Genomic DNA, 14,205 nt, shown 5'->3' with positions numbered 1-14,205 from the left:
ATTCATGGCATCAGAAGGGGAAAAGCAATGGACCTGGATAGCTAGACTGACCTGTTCAGCTGGCTGTCACCATGTCTGGTGAAAATGTATTCTAAGGTTTATGGAAAACCCTTGTTTATGCTCACACTGAGGCGCTAACCACAGAACTCACAAAAAAACCCTCAAGTGTATGTCTTCCAGACCACTGTCCTTGATAAATTAGGACATTAAAAATCCTTACTAAAGTTGTTGCCAGTAGTTCAGACCCCCACCTATCCATTCATCAGACGTCATCTCTGCTCATAACACTACTCATGCACTCTGCATACTAATACTACAACAGTTCATCTGTATATTTTGAATGTATTTGCTTGATGTGACCTAGTGCTTTGACAAGAAATATTGTGCATGGGACATCACAACAGGAAGAGCACTCCCATATTCACGTTCTTTACAATAGGAAGGTGTTGGGAAGATTTTTCATGCTGCTTTATTCCTATAGACTGCTAAGAGGGGGGCACCCTTTCCTTGTGTTAATGCTGGCTACTGATCTGAATTTTTGAATGGAAGTAAAGCCCTCTGCTTTACTTCCCTAGTCATTTTGCTCTCCTCTATGCAGACATTGATCAGACCCGAAGACTATTGGCACTGGGTGACTAAATCTTCCTTAGTGGATTTCTTGTAGTTTTATAGCTACATAGCTAAGTAACCCAGGGTGATTTAGACATGTACCCCTTGATCACTGCACCTTAGGGAGGCTCAGCTTTAACTCACTGAGGAGGCCCAACAAGGATGAAACACATGTCTGGAGTTGCTGATGGTACTCTTGTTCAGAAGAGAACTGGCTAGCATTTCGGTGCTGGACTGCCCTTGTGGGTGGGACCAGATTGATATGCAAATGATCATTTCTCCTTTGTGGAGGGTGCAGTGAGCTAATACAAGTTGTAGACTTCCTGAGTGGGAGACAATCCATAGAACAGGGTATTTGACCCATGTTGGTTCTTAATAAGAGGGGCTCTGTGAGGGGTCAGTAATGCAAGGCAGACAACTGCTTGGAGTTTTCTCAAAATGACATTTTATTAAAGCAAATATTTTCAAATAAATCCTTGCTTGCCCTACTCTATCGTGGAATTCTCTACCGAGTGTAAAGGCTAAGGGAACAATCTCTTGTATGGTTATACAACAGCATTCGATAATAAACAATATCTGAATGGTCTTCACCTGTCCTGGGTAAGATCCCTTACCTTGGGTCTTAATAGTCAACTTCAAATGGCCTCATTACTAGTTTGCCGATCCGGAAACAAGGGTGCTGGTAAGCTCACTGGCACTGTTTCTGGACCGACAAACTCCAAGTCTGCCTGCCCGAGCCGCTGTGCCGGACAGGTCTGACCCTGCCAGGCACAGCGGCCACGGTAGGCAGACAAGTCACTGAAGCACCGGCACCGTTCGCAACAGTGCCAGTGCTTCTGTGTCCCCACATCCATAGTCCTATTGGACTCTATGGGAATGGGGACTTACATTTTACTGGCGTCTGACTTTCTGAGCCACCAGAGTTGTAATCTCCCGGTGGCACAGGGAAGTCAGGCGCGGGTAAATACTCACAGGTCTGGCGGCAACCCGCCAGTAGCACCAGCAGGGTTACTCCTGGACCCATAATGAGGACCACAGTGTTGGACCCGTAATGATGCCCAAAGTGTTCAAAGGAAAAAAACAAGTCTTGAACCAGTTCTTGTCAGTTCCAAATCAAAGCAAACGTTCATCAAACTGAAAATCTACTGGTAACACTTTGTTCCTGGGTGAAAAGATTCCCTTCCAACTTCCAGAAAAGAAAATGGCACCAATGGTAATCCTCGTTATGTTGATCATTTGTGTCTTCTTCAAGGTAGTTTGTCACAGTTCTAAAAGAAAATGCAATATTTCCTTAATGACAATAATACACAATTCTTTAGGACCTTCAGTACATTTAATATTTTTGTCAGGATTTTTTTCTCTGGGCTGCTGCTTCCCTTTCAACAACCACCCATCTACTGTTACTATGAGAACATTCACCTTTCTCCCATAGCACGCTGCTACTTCAAACTTTCTAAAAAGGGGTAGCCTCTTTGCCTCTTCCGTCTGACTGACTGCCGAAAGAACTTGCTTCTGCCTACAAGACTCACTTCTTTTCAGCTTCAGCAGTCTTTTGCACCAGATGTTGTAATCTACTTCTGAGGTATACTTCATAAGTATTTATCTCCCCTTCCCCCAGCTTTACTCACACATTTTCTGTTCATTAAATAAATTACTCAGAAGCAGTAGTGCCACTCTTTCAGCTTCAGGTAACAATGCCACACTTGTATCTTGGGCCACTTGACAGTTAACAACTTCACAGTGTAGGTGGATAGTTTTTTAACTCTCAACAAGAATGGTTTCACTATGAAAAGGGGTTTCCTCTGACTTAGGCAATGCTTGTTCTTCTCTTCAGTATTTTAAACTCTTTACTTCTTGTATTTAGAAAGAATGTCAATTCTGGGTACAGTATAGGATTCCGTTTTTTAAGTGAAACAAAATTGAGGCACATGCAACCCTTCTTTAAGGTAGATTTTCAAGTTTAAAGTTGTAAATAGAATTGTATTCTTGTGTAATGTTGAAGGATGCAACTCTGACCGCCTCTGGGAAACACAATTGGGCACAGCCGACTTTCCTTTTATGTAGATTTCACTCTTAGTTACATGTAATTTGTAAAACTTCGACATTCAGTAATGGTCTGACAAGCGTTCCTCCCTCTTGATTAAGCTCCCTTTTGATTAAGAACACAGAACCACTCCGTTAGTCTGCAACAGATTTCACAAGGTTCAACAGTGAGTTTAAACACTTTTGGTTTCTCACGCAAGTGTTAAGGCTTTCACTACGAGCGCGGGTGTTAGAATTACATTGTTAACCGAACTTCAAGTATATCCAACAGCTTTTACTTGCTTTAAACATTACGCAAGTCTATTAGGAGCAGGCTACAGTTACCAGCAAGGCGTGTGAAGCGTATCTGAATGCTGCGCTTTACTCACCAGCTTCAGGGACACTGCTTTTGCAGGTTCTCTGCTTCCCAGACTTCTCGAACATTGCTACTACTTCTGGCTCATTTGGGACCCGCACCCTTTTGCAACACATGTGTTTCTGGGCCACTACAATTGGGATTTTCCTTTTCTCCCCAGGCCCTCTGCTTGCCTTCTGCTTCTGGTCTTGGGCTTCAGCATGGTCTTGGCTTCCAGCACGTCTTCTACTGTACAGCCTCCGCAATTAAGGTTTTGGGAGAACAGGACCCAATAGGCCATAACCTCTTTAGGTACATAGGAAAGCATCTTACTGTCTGAAGACATATACAGTCTCATCCCACAAACTCTCCTCACCACCCTGGGAACTGTCTCCTCCCAGGTGATCCTCCCGCAGTACACCACTCCCAGGGTTGGGATCAGGAAGTGTATGCCTTGCCCTGACTGCCTGGGACTTTAGGCAGGGTGTCAGTGAGAGATCCCAACACCCTTGTTTAATATGGAACAAGAAGCATTTCCCTGAAGTTACAAGTCTCCACCACGGAGTCCCAATGCACAAGTTGGGGCAGCAACCGTTGCAACGAAGTAGCCCAGGAAGACATCTGAATAGCTCACGGGTTGACTCCTGGATATTTCAGAGCGATTCCATTGGTGGGATCTTTGAGCAGGAATCAGCATGGTTGTTCTCACTGGTCCAGGGTTTGAAACACCAATGAAGGTCTTCAGTTAATCCACAGAGAGACTGGGCTTCGTCGGGCAAGTGAAGAAAAGTGCTGCTGATTAACTTCCAACAACAAGGTCCGGGTGTTCGGAGTTGCCGCTGCATCTGCTCAGCAATGGACACACTCTGGCACAAATGTCGACTGGGTCCACCCAGACACCGCACCTGGCCATACACATAGGCAAGCAATTTGCCTGCAAAAGCTGGCGCTTTCTCAGAGAAAGGACCAGTCATAGAAAGTCCAGCCACTCCAGGGCAGGAAAAAGGTCCAATTACAAGATGGCCAAAGGACAGGTAAAAAAATCTTGTGGCTGGCACAGCCATTTTAAGAGTATATGGTACTTTAAATGGCATTATGCAGTAAAATGCAAAAGTGCTCAAGACTATAAGAAAGAAAACATTAAATAACTATCCTCTGCCACCAGCCCATCCTAGACACATCAGGCAAGTAATCACAAAGTTACCAAAAATAGTTGGAGACACAAAGCGTCTCTACTGCACTTTACAGAAGGTGTTGTGTGCAGGAAAAAACAAACCATGAATGTTACTAATGAGAACAGAGTTCTCCTGCCCTGATAGTCATAGGGAATGACCAGTGCCCCCAAAACAGATGAGCCTATCAAGATAAGTGAAGCAAAAAGGGAAAGCGGCAAAAATAAAAATAATTTGTAACGGGCAGCCTGCACAGTACTATTGGGGTAATCTTCCTATGCCTTCACCAGAGGATTTCAAGATAATCCTCTTAACAGTCACCTTATTATTGTGAATACTCCATTTCTAATTTTTAGGATTTACCTTCAAAGTAAATATTTATTTTATCCTCATAGTTATATTCAAATATATTTTACTTGAGTGTAAACTATACTTCGAGGGGATTGGGTCCTCCGATGTATTCCATATCGATGACATGTAATCACCACAGCTGTGCTGCTTCGGAAACTTTTTTCGGCTCCTGCGTCGATGACATCGATGCGCCGTCGTCGAGGACCTCCTCCGACGTCAACCGATGTGATAAGTAGGACGCACAATGCCCGTAGCCTCAGTTCCGTTTTTTCCGCGAACGTGTTGCTTCGTGAATCTCGGTTAACGCCTCGACTCTTTGGAGTTCTGTTCTTCTCGGTTCTTTGAACCTGTTCGTTTTGTGAAAATCCTTCGTGTGAAGATGTCTTCTACTTCGTCTTCGACCCCGCGTCCGGGTTTCAAGAAGTGCGGGGAGTGTGGGTCCAAGATGTCGGTGACGGACTCGCACGACGCTGCCTCTGGTGCCTCGGGGAGGCCCACGACACGGATGACTGTATCGACTGCCAGTCGCTCACGTCCAAAGCCTTACGCGAACGTAAGAAGAAGTTGTCGGTAGGTCGGGGGTCCAAGCCCCGGAAGTCGAAGTCTGCGGGGCTTTCGACGGATGATTCGAGGGGTGACTCTCCGTGTCATCGTCAGAAGTCTCGTGGGTCTCCTAGGAGTCGGTCTCGCCACTCCTCAGCCTCTTCGAGGCATTCTCGGAAGCGCCGACACCGGTCGTCTTCCAGGTCCTCTTCGGAGGCCTCTGCCCGGCACGTCGCTTACCCCACCAGCCGTGCGACGCCAGAGGAATGGGCTTCCTTCGGGAAGAAAATGCTGGCGATTCTTGAGTCGCAGGGTACTAAGCCTTCCGTGCCCCCGAGTGGGGTCGGTCGTGAGAGGTCGAGAGACACCGCTCGCAAGAGTGGTCGGCACGAGTCACGGGAGAGGTCCCGTTTGGACAAGGAGACTCGTTCTCGACGTACCCGTTCCAGGTCCCGGTCCTCGACGCGTTCGAGACCGTGTGCACCTGTGAGGTCTTCGAGGAAGACATCGACGCCTGAGGCGTCGAGGGCGTCGACAGGCTTTCTCGAGGCTCCGGCTCAGAGGAAGTCGTCGAAGCCGTCGACGCTCAGGTCGTCGAGGGACATGCTCGGGGCTCCGGCTTCGAGGGCTGTGTCGACGCCGCCGATGCTGGCGGCGCTGCATCTGACGTCGACGCCGATTTCCTCGAAGCCGATCCTCTCAGCGCCGATGCCTGTTCTCTCGACGTCGGGGCCAATTCGCTCGACGCCATCGACGCCTTTCGTGTCGGAGGTACCCCGTGGCACGGGGGAACCCCCTAGGAAGGCTCTGGTTAAGAGCAAGCACTCTCGGGTGCCTTCTTTTCGCCACCTGGAATATATTTCAGAGGCGGATGAGGATTCTGATGTCCTGGTTCCTAGTCAGGTTCCAGGGGGTAGATCTCTCTCCGCGGCAGGGGCCTCCCTCTGGAACAGCCTTCCTGCCTCCCTGAAACTTGAGGAGAACCATCTCCGGTTCCGGAAGCACCTCAAAACCTTCCTCTTTGCTTCTGCTTTCTCTCTCCCTCTCCCCTGCTGAACAGCTAATATCCTTCACTGAAACTGCACTGATTCTGCAACTGGACCACTCTTAACGGCCTCGGTCCTGGGCCCAGCCACTCTCCACTTACACTGATGCACTGGAACCCCTCTGCACTGCGGGACTGTCTCTGTATCCCTACAGCCTCCCCCCCTTTCCCAGCACTTGTTCTGCACTTACCTTGCACTTGCCACCAGCTGGCCCTATTTATTTATCACTTTACGCCACTTACCTTGTACTGCACTTCCCCCCCCCCCTCCCCTTGCACTTTTCCCCCTCCCCCACCCCTGCACTTGCGCGATCTGAATGACACCTGGCCTAGTAGGATCGTTGTCTGTCTCCCCTTGTTCCTCCCCTCCCTGCCTCGTCGCGCCTTGAAACACCTGTGTATAGGCGCGTTACAAATGCCATATCATATTAGATGAAATTGTCTCGGGCCATAGTCAGTTTGACGATTTGAGGCAGTCACTGCATGATGCCAGTGGACTGGACACCTCTCCGGAGGTGGAGTTTTGTAGGCCTGAGCCTGGCTCTCATGCCGATTCCTCGTACCGGCGCCTTATGGCTAGGGTTTCTGAGTACTTGGGATGGTCTGCTCCCCCAGGGGAGTTTGTGCAGGATGATCTGACGGACATCCTTGATGTTGGTCCCCCAACTGACCCGGTACTGCCGTTCCATATGGCTTTACAGAGAAGGGTGGCGGCGGCTTGGACTGCTCCGGAGAGTCTCCCGGGGGTGGGCCAGATCCTTGTCACGAAAATACCGTCCAGCCAGTAGCGACCCCTGCTACTTGACCAGGCACCCCACTCCGGAGAGTTTGGTGGTGCAGGCGGCCACGGCCCCGGCAAAGCAGGCGTCGTACCCTACCATCCCTCCTGATAGGGACGACAAACGTTTTGATGGCTGGGCGAAGAAAGTGTTTTCTTCTGGTGGTATGGCGCTTCAGGCGGCCAACTCCATTTGTGCCTTGTCTCGTTTCACACACTCTGTGGAACTGTGTGGTGTTAGCGGCTGAATATATTCCCGAAGGGGACGAACAGGATGGTTTCCTTGCTATGGTCCAGGATGGTAAGGATGCCATGTGTGAGTCCGTTCAGTCGGGTTTGGACTTAGCTGAATGCGTCAGTAGGTCCATGGCGGCGAGCACCGTGATACGCAGGTTTGCATGGTTGCGGAAGTCGGGGTTTGCTCCTGATGTGCAGTCCCGGCTCCTCAACATGCCCTTTGACGGTGAACACCTTTTTGGCAGCAAGGCTGACGAGAGCCTTGAGAGGTTGCAGACCTCAAAAGCTGCAGCGAAGTCGTTGGGCGCTGCAGTTCGCCAACCTCCGCCTTTTCGTCGTAGGGGACAGCAGTGGAGGGGTGGTTCCTTTCGCTATTACTCGTCCTACAGTAAAGCGAGAGGAGCTGGCAGTCAAAGAGGCCAACGCAGGGGTACCAGAGGTGAACGACAGGGTACCCGTGGTCCAAAGGCTGCTCGGGCAGTTGCCTCTTTGCCCTCAGGTAACGCCGCAGCTGCTCCCACTCAGTCATGAGGCCATGTCCAATGGTTCGCCGGTTGGGGGGAAGGCTGGCGCAGCATCTTGTAGAGTGGCAAGCCATTACTTCAGATGTGTGGGTTCTGGAGATCATAACCCACGGCTACTGTCTTCCCTTTCGCCACAGGCCTCGCGACAATCCACTGGGGAACCTCTCTTTGAAGAGTCCGGATCCGCTCCTTGCGCAGGAAATTCAAGCCCTGCTGGAGAAAGGCGCCATAGAACTGGAGCCTGTAGCGGAGAGGAACAAGGGATGGTATTCCCCTTCTTTTTTGATTTCGAAGAAAGACGGGGGGATTGAGACCCATCATGGACTTGCGCGGTTTGAACAAACTCCTCAGGAAGGACAAGTTCAAGATGGTTACTCTCTCTCAAGTCCTCCAGGCCTTCAGCTTCTGGACTGGTTGGTGTCACTCGACCTCAAGGATGCTTACTTCCATGTGCCGATCCATCCCAAGCACAAGAAGTACCTGAGGTTCGCGGTTGGTGACTCGCACTTTCAGTTTCGGGTCCTGCCGTTCGGATTGACCTCCGCCCCGAGGGTTTTCACCAAGTTCATGGTGGTGGTGGCAGCGCATCTCAGGCAAGGGGGGATTCACGTCTCCCCTACCTGGATGATTGGTTGATCAGGGGGAGCTCTCCCGAGCAAGTCCTGGATCATCTGTCCGTCACCTGCCACTCCCTTCACAGGCTGGGCTTCTCCCTCAATTTAAAGAAGTCCCATTTGACGGCAACACAGCGGCTCCAGTACATCGGAGCAGTGCTCGACACTTCCCTGGGGCAGTGTTTTCCTCCCCAGGTGAGGGCTCTTCACATTCAGCAGATGGTGCACAAGTTTCAGCATGCCCAGACGCTCCCAGCGTTCGAGTTCTTGAGGTTGCTCGGCCTCATGGCATCCTGCATTCTTCTGGTGCCAGAGGCTCGCCTGCGGATGAGATCTTTGCAGTGGGCACTCAAGACGCAATGGTCGCAGTCCTCCGGCAGGATGTCGGACCCGGTTCAGATGTCGCCCTCGGTCGCCCGGGACCTTCTGTGGTGGGCCGTCGAAGGCAACTTGATGAAGGGGGCTCCATTTTGGCTTCCCTGGCCGGAGGTGACGATCGTGACGGATGCATCCCTCACGGGGTGGGGAGCTCATGCCAACGGGCTGACAGTCAGCGGTCGTTGGTCTCAGTCGGAGTCCAGACTCCATATCAATCTGTTGGAGCTAAGGGCCGTCAGGCTAGCCCTGCAGGCTTTTCTGCCGACTGTGTGAGGAAAGAGTGTCCTGATCCTGACGGACAACACAGTGGCCATGCACTACCTCAACAAAAAGGGGGGGGCAGGCTCACTTCCTCTGTGCAGGGAGGCGATGCAGCTCGAGTTCTGGGCCACCAGCAGGAAGTTTCGATCTCGGCAGTTCATCTGGCCGGAGACGAAAACGTGACGTCGGACGCTCTGAGCAGGCAGAGCGCGATCTCTCACGAGTGGGAGTTGGCTCAGGAGATTCTCCTGGAGATCTTTGCCCTTTGGGGGACCCCTCAAGTGGATCTCTTCGCCTCCAGTGTCAACCGGAAGTGCGAAAGGTTTTGCTCGCAGGAATTTCCTCCAAAAGGAGCCTTAGGAGACGCGTTTGTGGTGGAGTGGTCATTCCCGCTGCTGTACGCATTTTCCTCCAGTCCCTGTCATCCCGCAAGTGCTGCGGAGGTTACCGAAGTTCGGTTCCCGGATTATCCTCATTGCTCCGGCGTGGGCTCGGAGGACGTGGTACCCGGACATTCTCGACTTGTCCATCTGCCCTCCACATCGTCTTCCCTACCGAGACGATCTGCTCTCACGGGAGGGGGGGGGTCAGGTTCTCCATCCAGAGGTCAGATCCCTCAACCTTCACGCTTGGCTTCTGAAAGGTTGAGGTATAAGGATTGGGACCTCCCTGAAGACGTGATGGAGGTGTTGCTTTCGGCCCGAAGGCCAGCAACAAAGTCTCTGCACCAGTCGCAGAACTTACGGCAACGGTACAGAGTTCAGAATGTGGATCCTTTTGCATGTGACATCCCCATGGTTCTGTCCTTTTTACTTTCTTTGGCCCACAGGGGCTTGCAAGTGGGTACCATTAAAGGTTACCTGGCGGCGCTGTCCATCTTTAAGCGCTCGTCTGAAGAGTGTTCTTACTTTAAAATCCCTTTAATTTCACAGTTTCTGAAATGGCTCACTAATGTGTTCCCTCCGTCACCTTTCCTGGTGCCCGGTTGGGATTTAAACCTTGTTCTTAAGTTTCTTATGGGTGCTCCGTTTGAGCCTTTACATTCTTGCCCTTTGAGGCTGTTAACTCTGAAAACTGTGTTTTTAGTTGCGGTTACTTCCGCTCGCTGAGTGAGTGAGTTACAGGCACTTTCAGTTAAGCCACCCTTCAATGTATTTCACAAGGACAAGGTTGTCCTTAGAGTTCGTCCTTCTTTTCTTCCGAAGGTAGTGACGGAATTTCATTTGGCCCAGAAGGTTGTTCTTCCGGCATTCTATCCTCCTCCGCATCCTGGTAAGGAAGTGGAGAGGCTCCATAGGCTTGATCCTAGGAGAGCTTTAAGCTTTTATGTTTCACGCATGTCCCGGGTCAGAGTGGACGATCAACTCTTTATTGGTTACGCTGGAAAGCGTTTGGGGCAAGCTGTGACGAAACAGACTTTCTCGCTGGATTATTTTAGCCATCTCGGAGTGTTACCGCTTGGTGGGTAAGGACCCACCGGCTGGCTTGCGGGCCCATTCTACCAGGGATGTGGCTGCATCTACTGCCCTGCTGAGGGGTGTTCCTATTTGCAACATCTGTGATGCAGCCACCTGGGCTTCAGTACATACATTTGTACGTCACTATTCCCTCGATTCCATCCGAGGACAGGATCTGGCCTTTGTCAAGGCGGTCCTTTGCTCTATTTGATTGGCTATTCTAAATTTTGATTCTAAATTCTTTCCCTCCTCCTTGCTCTGGTACTGCTTTGGGAGTCTGTCATAGATATTGAATACGTCGGAGGACCCAATCCCCTTGAAGAACAAGTTACTTTCTTACCTGGTAACGTTCTTTCGATGGGATGGTCCGATGACGTATTCCATATCGCTCCCGCCCTGCCTTCCCCGCTGCAGAATTTCTTTTGCGATTGCAGCTTACGTTCCGCAAGGCTGTGTGTCTGACTGGCAGTTGACTAATGTCACACGTTCTGGGGGGAAAAAATACAACTGAGGCTACGGGCGTCGTGCGACCTAATCACATCGGATGACGTCGGAGGAGGTCCTCGACGGCGGCGCATCGACGCAGACGCCGAAAAAAGTTTCCGAAGCAGCACAGCTGTGGTGATTACATGTCATAGATATGGAATACGTCGTCGGACCATCCCATCGAAAGAACGTTACCAGGTAAGAAAGTAACTTGTTCTTTACTACCACCTATCCTGAGAGTGAAGCTTTCACTATTGTTCCAGCTACCACTGACACTCTGCGAACAACGCAAGGGAAACCCTGCGGATCAGTCCGTTTCTTCTTCTAAGCTCTCACTATATAACTTTTGTAAAATCTTGCTAATATGTATATTTCTACTTCTTACGACTTCTCAGGATTCCAGTGTGTGCTGATTCTCAGTACCTCTAAGGTATTCTGTGGGTCTCTGCAACTCCCAGGCTCAAATACTCTCTGGGGTTCTGGTGCTCTCAGGATTCAAATCACTACATGTTAAGTGTTTAATGGTTCTCGGCATCTTTCAGGTTTAAGTGCTCTTCATATCTTTGAACATCTCTGGTTCACATGCAAATTGGGAATGGCAGATCAAATGTTGATACTTATAGCGCTTCCTTGAACTAGACAAAAATAGTTTGCCTAGGACTGTTCCCTCCTCTTTACCACTGTCAGCTCAAGGCCACGAATCCTCTGCTGGGCTAAAAAGAAACAAGGGCAGATTAATTGGACAGGTCGCAGCAGCAAAATGTTTTCACAAACGAGGGGTGGGGGGGGGGGAAATCTGCTTTAAAGCTAACTTAAGCCTTTATTGGGACTGCGTTGACCAATCTGGGATCAATGTTCTCTAGGACTTGCAAAGTAAAGGTCATCACTGTGTAAAAAAAAAAAAAGTGGCCGGCCGACTGAAAGGGGTTTGGGAGCATATAGGTACTCTGGGTTCTGAATGGTTCTGGTTGGGCAAAGTATAGTTTGTGGGATTGCCTTTTTTCTTTTTCTCCTGTTTTATCTTTCTTTTGTGAATTAGAAACTGAATTCAATGCAGTATAAGTTGCAATGAAGGCCTAATATGAGAAAAGATGGATTTATCCAAAATGTTAGCACTCCCCTGTCATTTGCATGGCCTTCAGGCTCATTATGCATTAAAAGAAAAACATACTGTGTCAATTGAGTCCACAGAGAACATTGATAACAAATCTATAAATAAATAAAAATGAAGCTAGTGTTTCGTGTGCCCAATTTGAGACTAATATCTTTACGTATGAGACGTTTGGAAAAGCATTGTCATCCCTTTGAATGCCTTATGCACTGACCTTTATTCATTATCTTTTAGACTATATAATCAACTGGATGAAGTTAAAAATCAAATGACCGAGAGGATGAGGCAAGAATCCTATGCTAAAAACAGAGGAAAGGCTAAAGAATTTCATAAGGTAATTAACTTGAATTGCAAATCTGTTTTCTGATGAAGTTATTTTGCTAGATTTTACTGTACTGATGTAATACCATTGTTGAAGGTTGCCTGGTAACTATAGTCCTAGGAATTTTGTGGGTCAGTGATGTATACGCCTTGTGTCCCGTAACAAGATGAACAAGGCCACTGTCCCTCGGTGTCGTAAGTGAAGTATCAGTATCCATGGCACAGTTGATTTACAAAAATCGTAGTGCTTAAAGTGCCGTAAAGGTTTAATTGGTTTAGAAACCACTCTGAAGGTCAGTAGAAATTAATCGTTTAATCCATCCATGTTGGTGACCCGTTAGATAAACCATACTATGCAGTACATTACATGCATTTCAACTTCAATCCACGACAGAGCACTTGTCTCAGTGTCTATCCTGTTCGCAAAACTAGGACTTCTAGAAGTCCCAGCGTATAGGTTTTCTGATCCCAGGACTGAAACGTATGTGTCACATAGGAGATTGTTTTTTAATACACACATTTGAACCGCATTTCAACCTCTCGCTCTGCATGCAAGGTCTTTAGTATAAATAGGTTATTCCACTTTACATAGGATGCAAAGGATATTTTGCTGAATTTCTTTGAGGTACCCTGTAGACTTGGCTTAAATTTGTGTGAATAAAATCCCCAAATTGTATCCAGCAGCGTATCTAAATTTGCCTCTCCTAGGTTATTGAAAGTGGGGTTCAATCTCATGTATGTTTCATACCGAAACGTGTACCCCGTGCATAAAGTACACACAGGTAAAAGGATGTTATCTGTTCCCTTGTCCCTTCCTCAACACACTTTTATCTGAGGGCAATATCTCTATATAAGGTCCGACTACCTAATGGCACTGAATGAGTGCTGTCCATCTATTGCAGAGATTTTACTTAAGCCCTGTGGTCAGGGTCTTTAGGTATACGTTGTCGCTTTACTGTACCACACTTGCATTGTGGCAAAGATTGTGCAGTGGAGGGTGGGGGCTTATATAGGGGGTGGGATCTGGGAATTCTATATCCAGTAAAGAGGAGGAAGCAGAGCCACAACAGGAAATCAAGTTGAATGTGGATGGTGAAATGGGGTGGATCCCCATACTTTGTGTGTGGTTGAGAGAGGGCGTGGTGAGTAAAGAGTGGGTGTACCCCTCTCCCCCTTTCGAGGAATAGGGTCAAAGACGGAATGGGCAGCGAGGGGGAAAAGGCTTTGATGTATTTACTATGCAGGAAAGACCCACACATTAAATACATGTGAAGAAAAGACATTGTGCCCTCCCTAACTTGGTGATACCCTCAAGCTCATCCGGGCTCTCTAAATGGTTGGGTGCTGTTCTCATTTCTGTGACCTGGATGACACCCACATCCTAGATGTTATCCCCAAAGTCTACAGAATGTTACGACAAGACTGTCCAAAGAAGGGAGGAGGCCTCACCATCATTCACAAGGCATCATGGCTGTGCACCCAACTGAACTTCGCCACCATTAGCTTCTGCCACTTCCCACTCTCCCCAATGAACATCACTTTTTACCTCATGTACAAGCCACCCAGGCCCAACCCCTCCATCTGAGACTTCATGGATTTGTTGACCACCATGTGTCTCATGCACACCAATACCTTCCTTGGCGACTTTAATATCCCTGGCAACCCGTGAAGGAAATCTGATGCTTTACACAGGACAGGACTTTACATATATATTTCCTGACCCGAAAAGACCAGAAAAATCCTAAAGGACAAAATGACCAAAGGAAAGGGCGAGAAAAAGCATAGCAAGACCTTTTTGAGTATATGGTAGTCAAAAAGGCATTCTGCGGTAGAATGCAAAAGTACACATGAAAAACGGTAGAAATATCCACTGCCACATGCCGTCTTGGACACATCGTGAAACTTGCAACAATTTTACTTAAGGAAAATGGGATACAAAGT

The 14,205-nt window shown here is 48.6% G+C and overlaps 1 protein-coding gene across 4 annotated transcripts in view; it reads left to right on the top strand.

Annotated features, from left to right (window-relative positions):
* Positions 1–14,205, top strand: part of CEP295 (centrosomal protein 295) — a 721,329-nt gene that overhangs the window by 677,682 nt on the left and 29,442 nt on the right. For all 4 annotated transcript variants that reach the window (XM_069639287.1, XM_069639289.1, XM_069639288.1 and 1 more), the window contains one exon: positions 12,178–12,277. In XM_069639287.1, coding sequence (XP_069495388.1) covers positions 12,178–12,277 — 100 coding nt within the window. The remainder of the gene's footprint in view (positions 1–12,177; positions 12,278–14,205) is intronic.

The sequence above is a fragment of the Ambystoma mexicanum genome, chromosome 7q (genome assembly GCF_040938575.1).
Source record: "Ambystoma mexicanum isolate Mex_15411 chromosome 7q, UKY_AmexF1_1, whole genome shotgun sequence".
NCBI lineage: Eukaryota > Metazoa > Chordata > Amphibia > Caudata > Ambystomatidae > Ambystoma > Ambystoma mexicanum.
The sequence above is the reverse complement of the archived record's forward strand: the minus strand, read 5'-3'. Positions and strand labels throughout refer to the sequence as shown.